This window comes from Podarcis bocagei (genome assembly GCF_964188305.1).
Source record: "Podarcis bocagei genome assembly, chromosome: 6".
NCBI classification, from domain to species: domain Eukaryota; kingdom Metazoa; phylum Chordata; class Lepidosauria; order Squamata; family Lacertidae; genus Podarcis; species Podarcis bocagei.
The window spans coordinates 31259504-31284821 of record NC_138130.1 but is presented as its reverse complement, the minus strand read 5'-3'; the positions used below and the strand labels follow the sequence as shown (position 1 = coordinate 31284821).

General features: G+C 41.9%; 1 protein-coding gene across 4 annotated transcripts in view; it reads left to right on the top strand.

The window, feature by feature from the left end:
• MAP4K4 (mitogen-activated protein kinase kinase kinase kinase 4) overlaps positions 1-25318 on the top strand; it is a 128601-nt gene that overhangs the window by 43645 nt on the left and 59638 nt on the right. For all 4 annotated transcript variants that reach the window (XM_081198702.1, XM_081198701.1, XM_081198700.1 and 1 more), the window contains exon 3: positions 13330-13386. In XM_081198702.1, coding sequence (XP_081054828.1) covers positions 13330-13386 — 57 coding nt within the window. The remainder of the gene's footprint in view (positions 1-13329; positions 13387-25318) is intronic.

Below are 25318 nucleotides of genomic sequence, written 5' to 3'. Positions count from 1 at the left end.
TGGAGGCACATTCCGTTGTCTCTCGAGACAAATGGATGCCAACAAGGTTCACAGCTCAGAAGACACTTGCCTCAAGCAAGGTGTCTTGTCTGTTTTTGAAACACTTTCTGCTTCCAGCTGGAAATTTATTTAGTAAGTAGGGACTGCATATGTGTCTCAGGCTGTATGTTATAATTCGGGGAGCACTGTCTAGCTGCAGTCTGTTTGAAATTAATAGCTTCAGTTACTTGTTGCTAGTAACTCTAGATAACTTTTAAATTATACTGTCTGATTAGCCACGGTACTATATCCGCTCTGTACTATATAGCAGCCTTGCAGATAAACCAAGATAACACTGCTGCCAGGATGTTAACTGGAGCTAAGCAAACAGAAGATATAATTGCTGTGCTGTTTTAATTGGGCTTCTTTTATTGTACATTTTAATTGTGGAAGCTTATTTTGATGTTTCAATGAAATTGTTCTGTTGCCTATTTTATATTCTTGTCAACTGCTTATAAGCAATCTTGGCAATTAAGCAGTATATAAGTTAATAATAAGTAAATAATATATTTGGGGGTTGTTTCTTTGTATCTGTGATTTGAGTTCTTGTTGTACAGTATATGATTTAGCCACTAGGAAGCTTTTTAAAAGAAAGGAAGGAAGGAAGATGGGAATTAAATCCTCTTACAAGGTCAGAAGAATATTATAGTTCTTTAAATTACATTCATACCTGCTTTCCCCATGTACAGTGGGACCTCAGGTTACAAACTTAATTCTTTCTGGAGGTCCGTTCTTAACCCAAAACCGTTCTTAACCTGAGGCGTGCTTTCGCTAATGGCTCCTCCCGCTGCTGCCGCGCTGCCGGCGCACGATTTGCGTTCTCATCCTGGGGCAAAGTTTGCAACCCAACGTACTACTTCCGGCTTAGCGGAGTTCGTAACCCGAAGCATTTGTAACCCGAGGTACCACTGTACCTTCAAGTTAATCACCTATGTGTGTGAGAGAACACACAAACCAGCCTTGTATTTACAGAAAGGTGTTTTCCTTGGACAACCTAGAGACAGATCTTAATTCTCATTAGTCATGTTATATAGGCGGGCTTGTAAACCGCCCCCCCCCCCCCGGGCAATAAAAAGTTGCAGCTTGCTTTAATGCAGCTATACTTGATTGGCTTCCAGTTTAGGCGGGAAAGGTGTTTTCGGTTGTGTTTTGCTTATATATTGGTCACCTTAAGAATGACGCCTTTTCCGTCTTTCCAGATGAGCGACAAAAGTACAATTACTTGCCTGTTTTGACAAGTGTGTACATTTGATATAAAATTATCTGCCTCCTAATTTACATCATTTTGAAGTTATCTGGGGTTTTTCCCCCTATGAATGTGCCTTTCACCTGTAAAAGCCATTAAAAAAAATCAATTTGTTACGAACATGTTTGTGAAGAAGCAACTGGACTTAAACAGCCGACAATGTGCATATAGCTCCACATGATCTTTTCTTAAATGGATCCCTACGAGCCTTTGGCAGCTTCAAGCACATGAGTTCAAGTACCTGGATTAAGAGAGTATTGTGTGGCCAAAAACACTGTGGCCATGAAGTTGCTTCCAAGTAGTTTCTAGTGACAGAGTTCATATATGAATCTGATTTCTTGAACTTGATACACACACATACATACACACCCTTAACTTTATTTGTGACAAAATGGTACAATCTGCCATTTACCCAGAAATTAGGTATTCTTCCCCTGGGAATGACTGTGCTATTGAAAATATAATCTTGTGAATTTAATGAGCCATGGCACTTGCTGTGTAGAAAAAGAAGCACAAGGCTATTGTTTGAATATATTGCCTGCTTTGAGAGGGACTGACTGCAATCCAGAATATCATCTGTTGCTACAGAAGAGCTAAGCACATGGAGAATTGTGTAGCTAAGATCCATGGCTTTCAGTGGTAGTTAAAAGTTTGCCTAAATTCTCTCAAGCACATTGTTCCTGGGGTGATATTTAGCACCATGCTTATATGTTTTGGAGAAGGTTGAGAGAGGAAGCATGAACGTAAGTGTGCCTTCGCTTTGCACACCCTGGAAAAAGAACTGTGGCTCCAGCATCCCTCACAACATCAGGAACATGCACACACCCTCTCTTGGGATGTGAGGAGAAGGTCAAGTCTTTTAGGCTTTCTCTTTTCACTTCCCTCTAACTTCTAAATCAGTTGGCACTATTATTTTGGAAAAAGTTTCAGGTCCCATTTTTATTTCTTAAAATGTTTTATTCCAAGTTCCAGGACTATCTTTCCAATGAATAGTTGTAAGCAACGTTAGAAACTCAGACACATAAAGTAGGAGCCAAAAGGCTCCTTAAATCAGGGTTGCAGCTGCCAAAACGGAATGCCTAGTTGCCATTTTGGGGCCAGATGGCTCGAAATTAATTTTTTTTTAAAAAAAATTTGGTTCCTGAAATTCATTCTGATGCAGATAAAATATAACTAATTGGGGTGCCAACTTGAATAAAATATTAGGGCGGGAGCAGGTAAGCCCTGCCCTACATAATCATATGACAGGATGCATGCACACCATTTGAATGGCAATGCCCCTCAACGTGTGTGTGTGTGTGTGTGTGTGTGTGTGTGTGTGCGCGCGCGCTCAGGTATTATATTTTGGGGGGGCGAAACCTCCATGGCCGCTAGGAGTTGGCTCCTATGTAACTGATATAATTCTAAAGGATGTGTTGCTGGTGTGAAACAATCAAAATCCAAGGATTTGCAGGCATGCAACTCCAGATGGTGGAGATGTCAAGCACCAGGCATCTTGACTTGGTTGCAAGTGGTCAATACCCGTGAATTTCAAATGCTGGTTGTAAGGGTTAGGATGATTTGAATTGGATTATATTGTGTATGTAAATTTTGCTGTGTACGGTCACATAACATAAGGGGTCCGCTGTCCCTCAGACCTTGTGGCGGGCCGGAAGAGGAAGCAGAGGCGAGGGGGGCAAGTAGTCCTCCTCCCCAGCCCCAGCCGCTGCGCTTACCTTCCCTGGGGCTTCCACCACCACCACCGCCGCTGCTGATTCTCGTGGGTAAGCAGAGCGAGCTCATCCGTTCCACTCTCTGGCCCACAAGAGCACCAGGGCGGCGGAGGGAAGATGAGTGGCGCCAAAGGGCTGACTCCGTAGAGGTGCTGCTTAAAATGGCGCTGTGCCAGCTCAGCCCAGCCCCCTTCCTTCTCTAGGCAGGGCAGGGAGAAGCCAGGAGGAGGGAGGAGTCGCCACCGCGGTGTGTGTGTGTGTGTGTGTGTGTGTGTGGGGAATGGAATGGCACGGGGAAAAAATGGCGCAGCCTGAACTAACAGAATCCCCATGTCGATCTACGGATAGTCCACGGGCCGGATCCTGAAGGCAATTTGGGACCTGCTCCGGCCGCGGACCTTAGTTTGCCAACCCCTGCATAACATGATGGCATGATGCTCCCAACTTTTGAATTCAAGCAACATTTCATAAAAATTGTTTCTGTGACCCGAAAGGTATCAAGTAGGTACAGTATATTGGCAACATTACTGAGATTTCTGTATACAGACTTGAACTGGTACTGAACTTTCCCCCGAGGCACAATGGAACATTAGCTGATTCTGAGCTATATACAGAAAAAAATGAGTTAGTGTTGGAAAATGCAAACTTACATAGGTTTAGATGTAGGGTTGACGTTTTTACTCCCAACCAGGGTTACAGTGGTGCCTCGCAAGACAAAATTAATCCGTTCCACGAGTCTCTTCGTCTAGCGGTTTTTTCGTCTTGCGAAGCAACCCTATTAGCGGATTAGCGCTATTAGCGGTTTAGCGGATTAGCGGCTATTAAAGGCTTAGTGTCTTAGCGGCTAAAAGGCTATTAGCGGCTTAGCGGCTTAGAAAAAGGGGGGGAGCGAAAAATCGAAACACTCGCAAGACATTTTTGTCTTGCGAAGCAAGCCCATAGGGAAATTTGTCTTGCGAAGTAGCTCAAAAACGGAAAACCCTTTCGTCTAGCGGGTTTTCCGTCTTGCGAGGCATTCGTCTTGCAGGGCACCACTGTATTTGAGGCATAAAATGCTTTTTAAGTGGAAGTGGTAACTTTGTTGCATGACAGATCTCTCTTAAAATTTGATGCCACAGTTTCAAGACTAAATGGAGCGATGCTTTGTATGTTCTTAAATTCTTAAAGGCCTCCTTGTAGACTTCCTAGAAAAGGCCTTTTGTTCTGCCTTGGGAATGTTTCTCCATTCATGTGACTACAACTAGAGAATAAATTATTGTACGACATAGACACAATGGAGGAGATCCCCACTTACACTCCCAATGAGCCAGTGATTATTATTTTTTAAATGGAGCCTGTTCCTCACCCATTGCTTCTTTTTATTATCCTTCACATTATTTCAGAGGAAAATTGCTTCTGAAGTTACACTACATAAGTTTGCCATAAGTTTAATTCTTACTTTAGTTAGTAGAAGTTTAGGAAGCACATTTATATCTGGATTAACTAATACCAAATCTGGAGATTCATATCTCTGTGTGTAGAAACATACTTTCCCCTGTCCCTGTGAAAACACAGTGCAGCCCTTCCTCCTTTGTCTATTTTAAATGGCATTTTAGGCAGCTTTCAAGAACTTTATACAGTGGTACCTCAGGTTAAGTACTTAATTCGTTCCGGAGGTCCGTTCTTAACCTGAAACTCTTCTTAACGTGAAGCACCACTTTAGCTTAATGGGGCCTTCTGCTGCCGCTGCACCGCCAGAGTCCGATTTCTGTTCTCATCCTGAAGCAAAGTTCTTAACCCGAGGTACTATTTCTGGGTTAGTGGAGTCTGTAACCTGAAGCGTTTGTAACCTGAAGTGTATGTAACCCGAGGTACCACTGTACACCACGGGCATTGTTATTTTATGATAACTTTTCAAGGGGCAGAAGCAGTGAGTCTAACTAACTGATGCCTGTTTAGGGGAGGGTTCAGTAAGACAGTCCCCCGCTCTCCCCAAATCTCCAGCTTTACTAAAGAACAAAAGCAGCATGCAAGAAAGAGGCAAATCGGGAATGCTGTCCAGAAATTAGTTTCATTTTCTCTCCCTCCTCCACAATCTCCTTTTGATGAATAGCTTGACTGGTGTCTCTGAATTTATGTATCTCTGCTTGTTTTCATCCTGATTGATTGTATCTGTGTTTGGTTGTGACACACACTCACACGGTCTTCCTATGGGAGTGGTGCGTGAGAAGCTGCCGCTTGAGGGCTTTGAATGGATTTAGCCAAGAATACATACAGTTGTTATCTTCCAGACCCCCAGATGTGCGATTTCCCTGCTTGTTCCTTGCAAGTCGGCAATGGCCAGCCTTCACTCACTGCCTGTGCATTCAGTGGGATCTGTCACAGACCGCGGCAGGTCACATGAGCCGGGTTTCTTTCTTTTTGCTGGACTGTGTAGAATGCTGTTGCATCGTCCAATCTCTGTCTGGCAGCAGCGATGACTCCTGCCTCATAACAACAGTAGGATATTTGAGGTCTCCTGGTGTGCATGCGCACTTTGCTCTGCTTTCACTGGGTAAAGAAAAAAAAAAGACCCCCTTTTTCTGATTCTGTAGAACTCTGGCACAGGCTTTCGTCCAGGGAATACAGCTTTTCTCTGAACAGCCTAGTGTTCCTGAATGCACAGAGCCTCGGGATGATTTTTTAGCAAGGAAAACTGGCAGTTCTGCATTTTCTTGAGGCTTGTTTGCAGAGGCTTTGAATAGGCAAGGGAAAATGGTAGGGGCTTCCTAGCGTCTAAGGCCAGCAATTGTGGGTGTTTGCCTTCCAGCTGCTCCTCTGTGAGGCCCAAATAGACTGGTGAGGATAGAAAGACAAGCCCAGGGGTATGAATTGGTAAAGAGAGGCTTGTAGAAGCCTTTAGCATCACTGTTAAGAGTTCTGTTTCTCCACAAGGACAAAACTAACGTTTAGCCTCAGAATAAACTTCCCATCACAGAGGTATTCCTTTGTAAGCTACTTCAGATGTGATGTGCTGGGATAATAATACTTAACACTTTTGCATTCTAGAGTGTCTCTCTCCTCTCTCACTCTGGTGAATAAATAACTTGGCCTATCGCACACATGCATGCAGGTAAATAACCATAATTCATAACAAAAGAATAATAGAATTGTAGAATTGGAAGCGGTCCCAAGAGTCATCTAGTCCAACTCTAAATGAAACCTTAAACCAAGGTTATGGGCACACCAACAGAATGTCTAGACGTGCTTTTTTATAGCAAGAATACAAAGCTGAAAATGAATGAACTGCAGCAAAAAAATTATGTTCATTTTTCTAGTCCTTCCCCTGCCTACTCCCTTAATACAGTGGTACCTCGGGTTATGTTAGCTTTGGGTACTGTAATTTCAAGTTACTAACGTGGCAAACCTGGAAATGTATACTTCTGGGTTTTGCTTTGCGCGTGCGCAGAAACGGTGCCTCTGGATGCAGACTTTTCGGGGTAAGTGTGGACCCCCAGGACGAATTAAGTCCACTGTGTTCTTTCTCTAGTCTTCAGAGAGTAGCTGGAAGTGGGGAGGCAGAAAAGGGTCCTCCTTTCCTTCCACTCTTCAATTTTAATCTGAAATCTTAGGTGCACTACTGTGCCCATAGCTCAGAAACCGCTCACGCAAATTCCCTGTCACAAAATGCGCCTAGAACAATCGGAGTTTCAAGCACTGATTTGTATAGAAATGACCATTATTATGATACAATAATAGTAAAAGATGCCTGCATTGCAGGGTGTTGGACTAGAGAACCCTCGTGGTCCCTTCCAATTCTACATTTCTATGAAATCAACAGTTACAGTTAATTGAAAAATATATCGTAAGTTTAAAAGAGCATAAAACACAACAATAATTTTGTTAACAGTATCAAACACCAATAATGTAATATTATACCCACATTAAAAAAATTCCCTCCACAGTTCACAATAAAGACACCTGGTGATAATATATCTAGCTCACATCCAACCTGAAGCAGAATAAGAGGAAAAGATAAAACATGATGGCCACAAAGCAGTTAAGGTAGCTCATCCTCAGGAAGCAGAAACAGAACCTTCTCTCACTAAAGTCCCACAGTCTTGATTTCTGGATTTTTTTACTGCTAATTTTTTCAAGAGTTGATTCTGTAAACAACAGAAATTGGTTTTTTGTTTTTTTTAAGAAGCTTATCCACATGACAAGTGTTCCCCGTAACAGCTGTTCGGCCATGTATATTTTTCTGCCTTAGCTTCAATTGTTGGATGAAAGTGTTTCCCTTTGTTTGCATTTCACATAAAACACAAGATCCTTCTATCGATCTTCTGTGTCTTTTGGAATAAACATATTTTTTTAAATCACCCAGTGCTGACTTCAAGCTTTTGTGTGCTAAATGTGCCAAAGCACAAGCTTCTCAAGACCTTGATTCTTTAAGAGTGACCTGTGGATTATTTGTAGCCTGTGGTGTGCTTTTTAAAGTGTGAAGTTTGGGCTGTTCTGAGACTACTTTGTGCATATCTCTGGATGCTGCCCATCAACAGACAGTTGAACAAGTGCCCCCCCCCCTCTCTCTCTGTGTGTTTGCTAATGCTATATTACCACAATATAATTTCATGATATGTAGCCCATTTTGGAATCGCAACATTTTGATTCCAATATGTGGATCTTCAGCCACAGTAGGGACCACTGATTCAGCAATTCAAATAATAGAAATTGTAGAATTAGAAGGGACCCTGAGGATCACAGAGTCCAATACCCTGCAGTACAGGAATAGGCAGCTGGCTCATACTGGATTCTAATTGAAATTATCTAAAAATTGCTGTGAACCAATTTGGGGGAGGGGTGGGGTGGATGGAATGACACACCTTAAAAAAAGGAGAATGCACTTGGAATCTCAGGGATGGGTGAGGGACCACAGAGTAGTATAAGCACTGGTGAGGAAAGCTAGTATGGGAGCATAGTCTGTATGTCTCCGCTTACTCTACATCCCCGTGATTCACTGTCCTTACTCGCTTCTTCATGGTATGGATGATAGGAAGGTCAGTTTGAAGAATTGCCAGCTGGGAAAGGCTTGATTTGTTACCCCCCACAATAAAACCAACAACTTGGGGAGGTTTACTTGGGTGATGAAAGATGCAGCAAATGCACACCGTGCATATTGGGGAGAGCGTCAGAGAGGAGCCCAGCGATGACAGCAATCCTGTATAATGCAGTAATTTGCCTGGAGGCAAGTTGCTTTCTTAATTTAGTATCCCTAGTAATGTTAGTAACACACAACTTGCATTTTGCCTAAGGCTTGTAGAATTCCACATAACAGAATCTACTTGAGCAAGTAGCATCATGGAAAAATCTAATTCTGGCCATTGCTTTATAGAAGCAATGCAATGAGATCCGGTTATAAGACTTTGTTTGAGTGCTTGGATGTTCCTCATTCACCATTCACTTGGTCAGTGCAGCACTAATGAGTTACTAGTGCCTTTTCTTTCCCTAACCTAGCTGCCAAGTGCTCCTAGTTTTTGTTTTTTGTTTTGTTTTTAAATCTTGTTAGGACTGGAACTGAATAGTATCTGCTCTGTGGTACAATTGAGCCTCAATCTCTGAATGAAATTTCTGCCTTCTTCTAAGCATCAATTTATGTTGGGCTTCCTGGTCTGTTGTCTTGTTGTCTGTGGCTGTTTGTTTTAGAGCATCTTCCCCAAAGGAACAGTGAAGCAGGTATTTTGGGCCTATTCTGACTCTGTGCCAAGGAAAGCAAAGATCTTCACATATTCTATTTGATTTGCACAGCTTATTCTGGTCCAGATACAAATATTTACAGAGCTTGAGATCTTATGGAAATAATTAATCGAAGTGACAGGAAATACAGTCGTACCTCGGAAGTCAAACACCTTGCGAGACAAACGTTTTGGCTCCCGAACGCTGCAAACCAGGAAGTGATTTTTCTGGTTTGCGAACGTCCGTTGCTGCTTCCGCAGCTCCGATTGGCTGCAGGCGTTTCCTGCAGCCACTCAGAAGCTGCGCCTTGGTTCCTGAATATTTTGGAAGTCAAATGGACTTCCGAAACGGGTTCTGTTTGACTTCTGAGGTATGGCTGTACTGTAATTACTATGTGCATTCTTTATACACAGTCCCAGTATATAGTTTAGTAGTGGGGAACCTGTGGACCTCCATAGGTTGTTGGGCAACATCTCCCAATCAGCTCTAGCTAGCATGGCCCATGGTCCAGAATGATGGGAGTTATGGTTCTTCATTATCTGGAGAGCCAGAGGTTACCCAGCTCGAATAAAGAGACAGATAGAAATGCAAGCAACAGGAGGAACTTCTGCAGCAATTCTTGTTAACTTACAAAACTATTTCCACAAATGCAAGTCTAAGAGCATGTGTTGAAAACAAAAACAAAAGATGCAGCAGTCACTTTCCTGATAAGCTGTCTCTTGGAAAACAGACAAACAAAAAACCTCTTGGGCCAATCGCTTGTTTGACAGGAGAATAGTTTGGGAGTCCTGTATGCTTTAAATATAACTGAAACGTTTCAGTGCCTGTTCTGTGTTGACACTGTATAAGCTGTGATCAGTTTCTTGCCCAAGTCCCAAGATCTTTAAGTATTGCATACATTTATGGTGTACCATAAATTGAATTGCCTTTAAAATAAGGTTTTGAGTGCTATGTTTGGCTTGGGACAGTGGGAATTCTGCACTTCCCACAGTCTTCTTTTCCCATCCCACAGCTTGACATAACTCTCCCCAAGGGCCTGGGGGCTAGTAAATCCAAACTCTTTTCACATGCTATCCTTAGGAGTAGCAGAATGAATTATTAGTTTTAGTGTACTTCGCTGCTTTGTGGAAAGCACTGAGTTTTGGAGCAGCAGGAATCTTTTGAAGCTGCTGCGTCATGACTCTGTTCCTCACAAGGAAGAACGATTGCAGATTCTAATCTTCCGAAAGGGCGTGAATATGAGGAAAGCTATACCTTGCGCAAATGCTGTGAACAGATTCCTATCATTAAATACTTAGTTTGCTCTTTGCTTTTCCAAGGTATTTCTGTTTCTTCTCCCTCTGCATGTATGCATTATTTTTAAAATAGCACAAATGATGCATTTAAATGGGGAATGTTTGCAGAATGGACAGTGCAAGTAAATAATGAAAGGAACAAGTAGGCCTTTTGCTCACCTGACTCTGCGCTCTTTATTTAGTCTTTTCTTTAATTCTGCATTTCTCTCTCTCGCACCTTCGGTCCACCCCCTTCAACTCATAGTAAGATTGTGGGGGGGGGGCATGAGTCACTCTTTGTCTTATATAGACTGTTGCTTTATTTCCTGTAACGAGATGAAGAAGAGCTCTGGAGTGATTATAGAACTAAATTACTCAGTGAGCAGAGGTTACAGTGCTTGGATTTGCTTTATCAAGTTTCCCCCCCCTACTGAAAGAGAACGAGAAGAGTTTTACTGATGTATTAAAAGTGTGTTGATTTGGTGGCAAGAGCAGATCATCTGTCATCAAGGGCAAGTTTGATTCACTGCTTGAAGGTTCCACAGCCCTTGAAAGCAATTCATTCTGTAGCCCATAGCTACCATTCTAAAGCCTGAAATGAGGCTTTTACACTTACACACACACACAATTAAAAGAACACCACCCTTTTGGATGAGACAAATAAGTTCATTCTGTTCAATTTCTCTTATTGGCCAATCAGATGCTTCTGGCAAGCCTTTCAAGAAGGCGTGAAGGCAATAGCGCCTTACTGTTGGGCATTAGCTGCTGGTGCCATTCCTCATGGTTGTAGATATAACATTGCGGCAGTGGCAGGCAGAGTGCAGGGAAGTTTGCTAAGCCTCTCCTGGCACCAGTCCTTTCAACATTGCAGGACATTTCAGGTTGAGAGGTTCCATGTGGAACGACATCAAAGAGCAGTGCTGGTAGAAACAAACAGTTTCCATGGAAAGGAAACCACATTCCCCTCTTTGAGCAACTTCCCATCAGCCGAGGGTGCCTTCATATGTGGAGTGGGTGGGTGTGGCTTCCCCACGTTGGTCTGGTAGGCCAAATTTGACCTGCATGATGTTAAACATAGGCTTTGTGGTCCAAATTGCATAGCTTCAAAGAACATTGTTTTACTTTTTAGGATGCAGAATCTGAGGTTAGCAGGATCAGAGGAGGACTCACTGAAGGCTGATAACTTCAGTTTCTAGTAATCACTTAGTGCAATTTTTAATAAAGCTCTTGTTTGCTCAGTTCCAGAACAGGGGTGGGCACACTTCTGTCTTATCAAATCCCCTCCTATTTCTGTTTCCTTTTTCTGTGGTCTAGCTTTAGAACTTTACCAGCTGAGGTTAATTCTGACATGCATGTACATAAATCAGTATCGAATGGCTGGACAGCTTACTTGATAATTCATAGCTGAAATATGATCCTACCTTACATTGCCATCTGATGAGAGGTAAAAGAGCTGTATGTGAACTCTCCCATTGTTATTTGGGTTCTGGAAAAAAGAAGCTTTTGCATATTTTGAACACATTTTTGATGACCTGCTCCCTAAGATCTATTGGGAAGGCCCTATGGCTCAGGAATGAATGGTTCTGATGACAGAAAGAATTTTCTCTCTGGTCATGCACAGATTGTGGAACATCTTTACCTATGAGATGCCTCTCATTGTGAAACATTTTTTCTTATTACTTTTATGCAACAATCCTTCATCTGTAAAACGATTTTATCTGCTGAGCCTATCTTAATTTTCATCCTACTACTGTTGGATTTTATTGTTGTAAGCTGGTCTTGTTACACTGCAATTGCATTGGAAGGGGGAGGGTTGTGTGGGTGTGTTTGTGGTGCATTACATATGTGTGTGACACACCACACATGAATCACTGAAATTTCTCGGGTTGCCAAGGGTAGATTTGGATTTGTTTGTTTGTATCTAATCATCAGACCTTCACAAAGTAAGAGTTTAACAAAGGGAGTTATGCATGCCGTTCCCACTATCCAAACACTCATTATATGAAAATACAGGTATCCAAACTTTGCTGTACACACACCACAGATTCAGACATCCAAAACAGCTGGACATGCATTTAATACAGTGGTACCTTGGGTTACAGACCCTTCAGGTTACAGACTCCACTAACCCAGAAATAGTTCCTTGGGTTAAGAACTTTGCTTCAGGATGAGAATAGAAATTGTGCGGCGGCAGCGGGAGGCCCCATTAGCTAAAGTGGTACCTCAGGTTAAGAACAGTTTCAGGTTACGAACAGACCTCCAGAATAAATTAAGTTCTTAACCTGAGGTACCACTGTAGTGCAAATAAATAAACAGCCTTAAAAAATTACTATTTTTTGTGTTCTGCTGGCCCATGGCACCTGTTTCATAAGAAACTGTGGTGGGAGGGAGGGAGGGAGGGAGGGAGGGAGGGAGGGAGGAAGGAAGGAAGGAAGGAAGGGGAAACAGGCCAAACAAGAGAGCATTTCATAGAATCATAGAGTTGGAAGGGACCCAAGGGTCATCTAGTCCACCCCCCTGCAATGTAGGAATCTCAGCTGAAGCATCCATGACAGATGGCCATCCAACCTCTGCTGAAAAACCTCCAAGGAAGGAGAGTCTACATCCTTGTTTGCCTTTGCAAGGTTTCAGAGGGTTTCCCCATCATTTTGGGATCAAAATTCTGTGGTCAAGAACCCATTAGAAATTTCCCCATAGGAATCACTGGAAATTCTTGACTTGTTATGTGAACACTTAACTGACAAGCAATTTGCTGAGAACGTGTCACGTTTGGATAGCGAGACATGTCTGTACATCTGTATCCCATTGGTAGAGAGTTAGCATAGGAAAAGGTAGCTTACAAGAATACTAGTGCTACATAATGTAAAAAGTAAATGATTTGTTTTTATCTTTTAAGTATTTTAAAGCTATTGTCTTCTGATTTTTGTTGTGTGCACATTTTTATACTGAGGTCCAGCTCCAAGGGCCTTCTGGCGGTTCCCTCACTGTGAGATGTGAGGTTACAGGGAACCAGGCAGAGGGCCTTCTCAGTAGTGGCACCCACCTGGTGGAACACCCTCCCATCAGATGTCTATTTCCAACTATCTGACTTTTAGAAGACATCTGAAGGCAGCTCTGTGTCGGAATATTTTTAATGTCTGATGTTTTACAATTTTTTTATATATGCTGTAAACCGCCCAGAGTGGCCCAGCCAGATGGGTGGGGTATAATAGTAATAGTAGTAATAATAATAATAATACGAAGAAGAAGAAGAAAGTAATGGAGGAGTTAATGGGAAAGCAATGCTGTGGGAAATGGAATAACTTTTCTATTGTCTTTTATTTCACGCATGAATGGAATGGCTAATGGTTCGTTCTTCTTTTCTTAGGGTCGACATGTCAAGACAGGCCAACTTGCAGCTATCAAAGTCATGGATGTTACTGAGGTAAGTTCAGAGTCATCATCCCTTTCTTAAGGAAAGCGTAAAAGGAATTTATTCAACCCTGAACCCTTAATCTCTTCAGGAGGAGAGAGATCTTCACAACAGCATGCATGCAGATCTCTGGATTAGGGCCAAAATGAAAAGAAACACGCACTCATCTGATAATGTCGGCGTCATCACAATAAACCTATACCCTTTTTAGGTTGAAAAGGAAATGGACCCAAAAAAGATCCCAAAGGCCTTAAATGCAGAAACATCTGCTAAAATGTTGAGCAGATTGTTGGCAGAATTCAGCAGTGTAAAGCAGTAGTTGTAATGGACTCGGGGGGATTCAGCTTCATATGAGAACGGGGAGAAATTAACCCAACCAGAGAGATAAAAATATACACCTGTAGTTGAACCCTTATCTTTAATAGCTTTCGTCAAAGGCATTAAAAAAATAGACCGGTTTTTCATCTAGAAGTAATATTTTAAACGTCAAATGGAAGGTTAATTCTGAATGGTTAATTCTGCATTTTACAACCAGGCAAGATTTATTCATCAACTGTGTTTTATTAGCTCAGCAGTGCAAAATCATTTTGGAGCAAACAGCCTACTGTTCCAGAACCTATTTATTTATATAAATCACTCGGCAATATGAAAGCTTATTTTCTTGTTTTTCACAGAGAAGGTATTTTAATTGGCTGAATTATTTAGCAGTTCTGGGTGGCAATTTTAGAGAATCTCTTTTCCTCCCCCGAGGCTTCATCCAGAATATTGTTTCATTCTGAATTTGACATCCAGTTTTTTGTTATGTGTGTTCTTGCTCATGGAACTGAAGACCCCGCAAGACTAAGCATCTGGGTTAACAATACTTTTTTTAAAAACAAACAAACCAAAAACAAAACATAAGGCAGCAAGCAAAGGCTGCTTCCTCCAAGTACAGTCATTCTCTGTATAATATCTGTATACCAGCAGAACAAGGCTAGAGTTTGCCAAACATGGTTTAATGTGGTGTGGGGTTTTTGTTTTGTTTTTTTGTTAAAAAGAATGGTGCGTTCTTCCCATATAGAGGGAATTAATGTGCAAAGAACAACTTGCTTGAAGTCTGTCATAAGACGACTCACGATTAAAGTAATTGTAATTAATGTAGGGGCAAGACATTCTTCAGAATGTAGATGGTTAAATATATCAATGTTTGAATTAAGAAAACCATTTCCTGCCAATAGTGCACCTGGCCATGGAGCCATAAGGCTTTTTAACAGTCTCCCTTCATAGAGAGGCAGAAGTAGATACACTGGGTGGCACCAGCAAAGGATATATTCTTTAGTCTCTTCCTGCAGGTAACAGGGTTCATGTTTTGGAACAATAATATTCTGCTGCCAGGCTACTTGCAGAGAATGATCCTCCATACCTCTTAGGGAGTGATTCACTCTTAAAACCAACTTGTTGGTCGGGACACTTTGTGGAAGATGCTTGGTGTTAATTTTATAAAGTCATAGTTTGAAACAAATGCATATTCTTGTGCAGCTGGAATTTTTGCCTCAAGGCTGTGTAAAAGGTTCTGGGTGGCATGAAAGTGAGAAATCAAGCCACTGTAAAATATTTTAATTTATCCGGATACTTTTAAAAAGGAAAATGCTTTAAAGTTACAGTTCCTAGTAATACGATGAACACCTATCTTTAAGATGAAGAAGCCGACACCAAATTTAAAAGTAATGATGGTGCAGAAACTATTAAAATATGACATTTGTTCAAAAAAATGTGAATTTGAAACTGCACATGTAAAAACAGATTGCAACACTTATCTTTCCCTAGCAGATGTGGGGACATCTTAGTTAAATGAATATCCTTTTGAAAGAACTACCTGCTGTTGGTCAGCTTACAGGCCAGCATTGCTTGTCTCGCTCCTTGTATGATGGTGATGAAGTCCATTAAATTCAGGTGTGACTTTATTAAGCAATATTGCTTAATCTTGGTTGTCAGTGCTTGGTTTGATGCTGCATGAAAATCAATATAATATGACTCCTTCATTTCAGTATAGATAATGAAGACTTCTTGCTTGTTGAAGGATCATGGTTTGGGTTTTCTCCAAATGTTCCCATGTTGTGGCACTCATTTAATTTTGTTGTGACTTTTGTGGTTGCCTGTTCAGCATAACTTTTATTTGGTCTGAACAGTCCAAATGGATTACGTTAATAATGTTTTTTGATGCAGGCTGCTGCTGTTCTTGCATAAGTTGAGAACAGGAGTCGTATCTGTGTCTAAATCTCTAGTGTATGCAAAGTGTATTTTTATCTACTCTAGTAAATCAATCAGACTTGGATTTGTTGGAGGTAAATGACAAGCAGAATTAAACTGCTAATAACTTATTTAAATACCACCTGTGAGTGCTTGTTTCTGGCCACAAAATTATGAAAGGTTGGAGGAACACGATTCTGCTGCAGACACTCGCTGCAGGGATTTGAAACTGAAGTCTGTGGAGCGGGAGAAGATGATAAAATACCTGTAGAAAACTTTCATAGGCTCAGCTTGTCTGAGTCTTCAGTGTATGCAGTGTTTAGCTTTTTCAAGTTTATTTTTACAACAGTGGAGGGTTATATATTGGCTCTTATTGAAGGTTGGGAGTTTGGGTTTTCAGGGCACAATCCCTGATTATGTCAACGGAAGCCCTATTCAACCATTGAAAGAACTGTTAGGCTCACGCATGGAATTAGTATTTCTGACAAAAGCCTAGAAATTGCCAAATGGAATCATAGACTTGTAGAGTTGGAAGGGACCATGAGACCCTGTTACCCAATGTGGGGCTTAAACCCTGAGATATTAAGAGTTTCATGCTCTACCACCTGAGCTGTCCATGAATCGTGGCTGTGACTAAAGTGTTGATTCACATGCCAGCGTTATGTATTCTGTTTGCATTAATGTGCAGTGAGGGGTCATGGGAGTGACTGAAAGAGGCTTCTGTGTGCCCATAGGTTGTGTGCAACATCTAATGGAATTGAGTACAGTGGCCCAGTTTCCACATCACAACAAATAGTGGTTAAAAGTTTATAATGTATCGTGGTTTGCCGCTTGGAGCAAAACAAACCACATTCTCTGTTATGGACATAGTGCTAAGCCCAGGGGTCATGGTTTGTGCTGCCACTTGTGCTAGCAGTGAAGTAGAAGCCACCTTGCATGTTCATGGCAGGCAACTATGGTTTATTGTGCCATGTGAACACTGTGTGTGTGGTCCGTCTGTCTCAGATATGTGAACAGTTTTGCTTGTGGCGAATGAATTGTGAGTTGACACTTAAGACTCATTTAATTCTGTACTTTGGAATCACTGGCTATCAGCAGTAAACTTTCCTTAGATTTGTATACAGTGCTACCTCTGGTTGCGGACAGGATCCATTCCAGAGCTCTGGTCGGACCCCGAGGTTTCCACAACCGGAGGGACTGCTTTTGCGCTTGCGTGCGCAGCAAAAACCCAGAAATATACTTCCGGGTTTGCCGCTTATGTAAGCAGAGGGATATGTAAGCGGAGGTACGACTGTACACTGCTATGCCTGCCTCAAGTAATTATTATGTTTTTCAAAAGTTACTTAGTCTGGAGGCAAAGGTGTGAAAGGAATTGACTTTCTACCATCACTGAAATCTGCTAATACTTTCCTGGCTCTTCAGCTAAAGCTGCATTCCTTTCCAGTACAGTGGTACCTCAGGTTACATACGCTTCAGGTTACAGACTCTGCTTACCCAGAAATATTACCTCGGGTTAAGAACTTTGCTTCAGGATGAGAACAGAAATTGTGCAGCGGCAGCAGGAGGCCCCAGCTAAAGTGGTGCTTCAGGTTAAGAAGAGTTTCAGGTTAAGAACGGACCTCTGGAACGAATTAAGTACTTAACCCGAGGTACCACTGTACAACTTCTAAAACTGGCTTTCCTCTTGAAGTGTAAGGACCACTTCTCTTAACTACATCACCGGGGGGGGGGGGATAGAAACCTTTCAAAGCGTGGCTTATTGAAGTGTTAAGCTTTTGTAGGCAACAGTGCTAAGCGAATCGGACGAGGAAGGCTGTGGCAAACAAAAGCGTATGACGTAATAATAAAGAGGTTAGTATGGAAGTTGTCACGGCATTTCACTTCACAGGTTTTTGCTGGTGAAGGCGAACGCTGCTACGCCTTAAGAATGTGATTGCCACTGAATGGGTGAGCCTTCTCAGACTTAGGAAGGGAAGAGGGAAGAGAGAACTCACTGGGCTCTAACCTCAGCTGAAACCTATTAATCTCTCTCAGCTGCTGCAGTCTATTCCGAACTTCCCTATGGATGAAAACGAGCCTTTGAAAGTTTTCTGTCAAGTTCCAAGGAATGTTGAATCAGGGCAGCATCAAGCCTTTAATGAGCAACTGCAGTAGCGATACAGAGTTACTCTGTAAGGCAGCACTGGAAACGTATTTGCACAACTCCCCGCCCCAAACGCACACTCGTGCACACATAAGAGTTTGTAAGAGTCCTTTGTCCCCATAGGTAAAAAACTAAGCCTTAAATGAAGCTGCAGGCAGATGCTTAACTGTAGCTTTTTTGAAAGATAAGGAGGGAGGGAAAAAGTCCTACTGCTTTGAATAAGCAAAAAACTTCATTTCCCTGAAATTCAGTCAACTTTTTGTTTGTTTAAAGGCGACAGCACTTGCTTTTTCAGGCCATGATTCAGGCATGGGAAATTGAATAATATGTATAATGTCCTAGTCACCTTTTTGTGTTTCCCACCCAAAACCGAATGGTTTTTTTGTTTGCTTGTTTTCTGAGTAGGGGAGGTTGTGGTATTTTCTTTTTTAAAGGCAAAAGGGTAAATGCTTTCACATTATTGGGAGTGATTCTCTCCTTCCTCCATGGCAACTCTACATGCTCTCTGTATATTTTTATGTTTCACTAGAGGGAGAAATTCCCATTGACTTCCAGATTTAAACTGTTGTTTACTCCCTTCGCCCTTGCACCAACAGTAGCATTCAGTTTAAGCCAAGATGTCTTTGGAGCATTGTAGCTGAAATGGCAAGAGGTAGATTCTTTCCTCCCCTAAAAGAAACAAGTCCAACGCTTTCCTTTTATGTAGAAGCTGTAGCTATGGGAACCTATGCACAGGAAGCACAAAGAAGCTACTTTTAGACATTTAAGCCCTCACCTCCCCCTGAGAATTATTTCCTTTAGCCTGTGGCCCTAGAATTAGTGTTGTATCATTCTCTGCATTAGCCTTCTTTAAGAATATATTTACTTCTGTTTCGGGATTTCGGGTATAAGCTTTATTTTAAAGTGGGGGGGGGTGCACAGAGGAGTTTTAGATGGTCCAAAAAATAAATAAATCCTATTGTGAAGTACTCTCTCTTATTATAATGCAAGGTGATGAGTTAGTGGGAGCACGTCATATCCTTAGTCACCACTTTCTCATATCTCAGGAAATCATTCTTCCTTTGACCTAATTTCCTCATACCCAAAAGAGTACACAAATGTGCTCAACTTCCTTCCTCCCCCAAAGCATCCTTTGCCGGCTGGTAATGTGACCCATCTAGAAGGAACAGCCTTGAATCTTGCTGGGCGATCTTGGGCCAATTACCCTCTTTCATCTCTCAGCTTTCAGGATGCTTTGTGAATATAATAAAGGTGTTGAGTGTATGCCATCTAGCTTTTTGGAGGAAGGGAGGAATACAAATGTATTTTTTTAAAAAAAACAACAACCACAACCCCAGATCTATTGCTGGACTATGGCCCCCTGATACTCTCATGACTCCAGCTTGAGAGCAGTATGGCATAATTATTGAATGGGTGAGCTGTGAAGCCACCTCAGTTGTTAATTCAGCCTTGGGCAAGTTGGAGGGGTGTCTGCCTCAAACCATTCTTGCCATCTAACCCACATCAGAAGCTCATACAGTACAGTGGTACCTTGGGTTACAGACGCTTCAGGTTACAGACGCTTCAGGTTACAGACTTCGCTAACCCAGAAATAGTACCTTGGGTTAAGAACTTTGCTTCAGGATGAGAACAGAAATTGTGCTCCGGCGGTGCAGCGGCAGCAGGAGGCCCCATTAGCTAAAGTGGTACCTCAGGTTAAGAACAGTTTCAGGTTAAGAATGGACCTCCAGAACGAATTAAGTTATTAACCCAAGGTACCACTGTATACTATATAAATGATGTATTTTTATTAACTGGACTGTGAAGTGCTACATAACACAGGCTCCAGGCAGTGTTAGAAACTGAGATATGAAAAAGGGAAAGGTAAAGGGACCCCTGACTGTTTGTCGTGAATGACTCTGGGGTTGCGGCGCTCATCTTGCTCTATAGGCCGAGGAGCTGGTGTTTGTCTGCAGACAGCTTCCAGGTCATGTGGCCAGCATGACTAAGTTGCTTCTGGTGAACCAGAGCAGCACACGGAAACACCGTTTACCTTCCTGCCGGAGCGGTACCTATTTATCTACTTTCACTTTGACGTGCTTTTGAACTGCTAGGTTGACAGGAGCAGGGACCGAGCAATGGGAGCTCACCCTGTCGCGGGGATTTGAACCGCCGACCTTCTGATCAGAAAGCCCTAAGCTCTGTGGTTTAACCCACAGCGCCACCCACTATGAAAGCTAGGAGCTAAATGGCACCTTAAGCCTAGGTTATGGGTGCTGCAATGGTGTGTCTAGGTGCACTTTTTTGTAACAAGAATACAAAGCTGAAAATGGATGAACTGCAGCTAAAATCTTATGTTCATTTTTCACATGGTCTAGTCCTCATCTGATGACTGCAAAAGACTTCCTCTGCCCAACCTCCCCTAATATTCTTGTGAGGATCCCTTCTCCAGTCCTCAGAGGGTGGCTGGAAGTGGGGAGGCAGAAAAAGGTCTTCCTTTCCTTCTAGCAGTGGCAGTTTTAATGTGAAATCTTAGGTGCAATGCTGCACCCAGAGCTCAGAAACTGCTTGCATTAATGAAATTGCCTGTTGCAAAACGCGCCTAGAACAATGGGAGTTTTGAATGCTTGCTCCAAGCAGCCACTAGAGTCATTCTCCACTCCTTCATAGTATTGGAAGTATTGTTTAAACCAGCCTTGTAATCAACAACTTGCCTGGTGCCACAGGTGACCAAGCATTCCATACAGGAGAGTGAACTGGGTTAGCAGATGAGGGACAGATCACCTAATTTCCTCTCTCCAGTCTATTTGGTCTCCATGCTGGCTTTGCAGTAAGGAGAGCTTATCCCTCAGTTAAATCTGCCCTTCACCAGCCTATTCAGTCAAAGGTGTTTAAAAAACAAACACCCCACCAATTTCCATGCTGGCTTACCTAATAAAGCTCTTTCCTTCCTCTACGGTCTTCACAGAAACACACGAGCCTATTGACAGGTTAGTTTAAAAAACACCTCGCTGACTAGTAACGTTTGAAGACTCAGGCTGCATTTAAAACTATAGATGTGCAAGTAGGCAAAGATTCTGACCTGTTGGTCAAATAAGGATGGGGCTGAATTTTATCATACTTGTGTCACCCCCTCCTTTCTATTTATGAACTGTCTTCTCATGAGATCCTTTAGGGATTTTTCTGTAAACATTTGGCAAAATACTGATTATGAATACATAGAGGGGATTCTATTTTTACATCTCGTGTTTGGATTATTCTGATGTGTACTTATGTGCAATTGAAGCATTCTTGCAAGAAGATTCACTGGCTGCTGGAAGCTGTCTTGCTGACAGGGAAAAATCATATTATTTCTGTGTAGAATAATTTAAATTCAATATATTTCATGCATGCTTCATTTTCTAATATAAACGTTATGCATCACTTCCTGCAGAGAAAATGGGCCACTGTTTTCCGATTCCAGTTATAGAACAGTTCTGAAGATTGAAATCCATAGATCAATCACCCTTTGGAGACACACCCTGACAAATTTTGTTCATGCATTTTTGTTTAAATGGCAAGCAGGAGGCAGCTGATCTATAAATGATCATTTTCCGTCACTAGCTGTGATGCTATCTTCCTTCTTGGCTGCAGTCTTCAGCATCAAGCTGCTTGGCCACAAGTTAGCTTGATCTATCGTATCTGCCAAACAAAAGGAAACAAAATAATTTGTGGGAAACACATTACATGTCTTATGTAGAAAAGATCTTAATGCGTGTTTCTACATTATGAATTAAGATTTGAATTTGAGACATTTTATTTTGGGAGAGAGGATTAAAATAGAACACTTCTCCGTATTTATGCTGTAGCTTCAGGTAAATCGGTTCTGCAGCCTATTTTAAGGCATTCATGGACAGATGATAGTTTGGCCATCAGGAATATGCAGTGGGCTTGAGCGTGCTCACAGTTTCCATCCTTTCCACTCTACACAAATTATTCCATCCTGCACTTCATAGTTGGCAATAACCAGAGTTTGAATCAGGCATAACCCACCCCTCAAGTGTGTAATACACAATGCACCTAAAACTGGTTTCTTATCCTGGTTGGGAGGCTAGCAGTAACGACAGGGACATAGGTTCTTATACAGAGCCAAACCATAAGTTCATCTAGCTAAAACTGACTGGTAGTCGCTATCCAGGATTTCAGGCGGGTTTGTCTCCTCACCCTACCTGGAGATAGTCAGGGATTGAACCTGAGATCTTCTGCACGGAAATTATATTTTCTGTCCCACTGGCAGGCAATTCATGGGGTGGGTGCAGTCCTTTCCCTTTTTCTGTAAAAAAGAAAAGAAAAGAAAAGAAAAGAAAAGAAAAGAAAAAAGGTAAATGACCCCTGGACGGTTAAGTCCAATCAAAGGCGACTATGGGCTTGCGGCGCTCATCTCGCTTTCAGGCCAAGGGAGCCGCTGTTTGTCCACAGACAGCTTTCTGGGTCATGTGGCCAGCATGACTAAACTGCTTCTGGCGCAACAGAACATGGTGATGGAAAACAGAGCGCATGGAAACGCCGTTTACCTTCCCACCTTAGTGGTACCTATTAATCTACTTGCACTGCGTGCTTTCAAACTGCTAGGTTGGCGGGAGCTGGGACAGAACAACGGGAGCTCACCCTGTCACGGGGATTCGAACCGCCAATCTTATGATCGGCATGCCCAAGAGGCTCAGTGGTTTACCACAGCGCCACGCACACCCAGATTGCCCGCTGTCATTGACAACTGCTGTCAAATTTACCCCTACTGTTGCTGCTCCAAAATTTGCTGCTGCTGCCCCTGCCACCAAAGTAAGATTGCTGTTGCTCCACCACCCATCACTTAAACAAACAAAAACAAACGCAACCATTTCTGTTGCAGTCCTTATATGACTACCTCTGCAAGCTTCCTGCTGTTTTCTTCTCCTGCTTTCCATAGACATGCCAGGTAGAATGCCTTATAAGGTGCATCACCTTGCTGGAAGCTCTATAGTTTCCTGTTGGAGTTGATGCGCTCAGCACTGATCTGATAATATCTCCTGAAAAATATTCTTAAGGTCTGATTGACTTTGGTAGAGAAAGTTCCTCGCTTGGAAATTAGTGGGATGTTAAGTGTTCAGTTCTTATCTGGTTTGGTCTGTGAGCATATCTGTGATGAAATGGCCTTTGGGTGTGAATGGGATTTTTTTTTTTGGTCTGATTAATAAATGCCTCTTTTGTCTGCTGCTCTTAAGCAGGTATGGTAACTGAAGATGGCTGTTGATTGTCTGCAGTGTCCTGCCTGTATGATGTCATGTCTGCGACAGACAGACATGAACACCTTGTGACTCTGTTCATTGTTGATTACCTTCCCATGTTAGCTGCAAGGTTTCAGTGTATGGCTGGCAGCTGTGCTGCTGTAAACATCTGGTCTAAGGATACTGGCAACTCTGTGAAAGTGCTTTTGTACTCTGTTAAAGCTATCAAAAACAAAACAAGAGTATATGTTTCCTGACTGACTAATGATCTATGAAAACAAAAGGAGCCAGTGTAGGCCATGCATATAATTCTACCCCTACATAAAACATACAACCCAATATATCATAGCCACAATAGCCAGTAAGTAGGTCCCTATAGATAATACAAGTTGACATTCTGAATAAATGTAAATATATTAATCAAATTGTAACAACATGTACACAAAACAGACATCTTCCAAAAGCAATAACCGGATGCATTTTTACAAAAGTCTTCCATGTCAAATTGAGAATTATATTTCTTTTTTTATACTCTGATAATTTTGAAGATTATGCCTTCTGGATTTATGCTAAGCTGGTGTTCACTATTCTTGAGTGGCAAATGGAGACTTTTTCGAAGCAATGCATGCGTGTGGCTCTTGGCTATGGATGATATCCATTTCATGCACATTGTACATGTTGTTACATCTTAATTGATATATATTTACACGTATCTCTGTAAATTCACAGGCTACCTTTGTGTTCTCAAGAGTTATGCCAAGTGTATTTTACTAATAGAGTCTAATAGAGGAACAACCTTCTACTAGTCCAGAACACCAGAGGAAATTAGTGTAAAATAATGAACATACGGATGTGGGTTGCAGGAAAGGCTTCCATATATTTGAGTTAATTCCAGTTTTCATATTTATTTTATAAAATCTCAAATATGAAAACTGGAGTTCTCTAATCCTAGCTTTCATTATAATTTGAATAAATTTGGCTAGTCATAAAATCATAGAGTTGGAAAGGGACCCAAGGGTCATCTATTCTAACCCCCTGCCAATGCAGGGATATCATCTGTCTATCTATCTATCTATCTATCTATCTATCTATCTATCTATCTATCATCTATCACAATTGAATGACTGCCATTTATGCCATTGAATGACTGCTAAATTGTGGGAGTTATTTCCTTAGCCCAGTAGGGTAGCTCAAGTGGTTAAAGCAATGGTGTGCATAAAAGTAAAAGCCTTTGAGCATGTTCAGAAAGCAGTACAGAATTTAGCAAAAAAGGAGCAACTAGCCATTCTGTGTTGGCGCCTGCAACCTAGGTTCTGGAAGCCATAGGGTGAATAGCTGTTCTATCCCAGTTTCTAACACTGAATGTTCACAAACAACAAGGGACTTTAGGTCCTGGAGAGAAAGTGGTGGATCAGTGTTCACAATTTTGCAAGGTTTAATGGTCAAAGCAAAGGTTTCATAGTCCGTGTATAGAGAATTGCTGTGGGAGTCCTTTTGCTAGACTGTTTGGTGTCTTATCAGAGGAGTAGCATCCCAGCACCCAGGCTTGGCAGATCAATGATGCATCGGACCTCCACAACACTAGCACTAGACTGCTGTATCTAAATGCCTTTCTCACGTTAATCATTTTGTGGAGATAGTGTTTTCTTTCGTTTGCATCTAGTACAGACATAGGCAAACTCGGCCCTCCAGATGTTGTGGGACTACAACTCCCATCACCCCTAGCTAACAGGACCAGTGGTCAGGGATGATGGGAGTTGTAGTCCCAAAACATCTGGAGGGCAGAGTTTGCCTACGCCTGATCTAGTATATACAGCAGCATGGAAACAGTTGATTATCTGAATAAATTGGAACTTGGGAGAACAGTGAGAGGAGTCATAGCTCAGCAGTAATCACATGCCTTGCATACATAAGGTCCCTAGTTCACTCCTTGTCCTCTCTAGTTAAAAAAGTCTTGGAGTTTATCCCCCTGTCTGCTGCATTTCCTCCCGTTTTCTTTTTCGACAGAAGCCATTGTGGTAGTGGTGACATTGTGTGTATTTTTTGTTGTTGCCTGGAGTCTGAGCAAAGCTTTTAGATGAAAGAAAGAAAGAAAGAAAGAAAGAAAGAAAGAAAGAAAGAAGACTTGATAGGAAGAACACTTCCATAGCATTCCTAATCAACTAAAAGGAACACAATACTCCTGTATGCATTTAGGGAATACAGAATAAGAGAGAGAGAGAGAGAGAGAGAGAGAGAACACAAAAACAAACCATGCATGAATGAGGGTCTTTCTCAAATACTGCTAACTGGCACAATAAATTTATGTACAGCAGCCACTTCATTACTGAAAGTAATGTGTCCCCATATT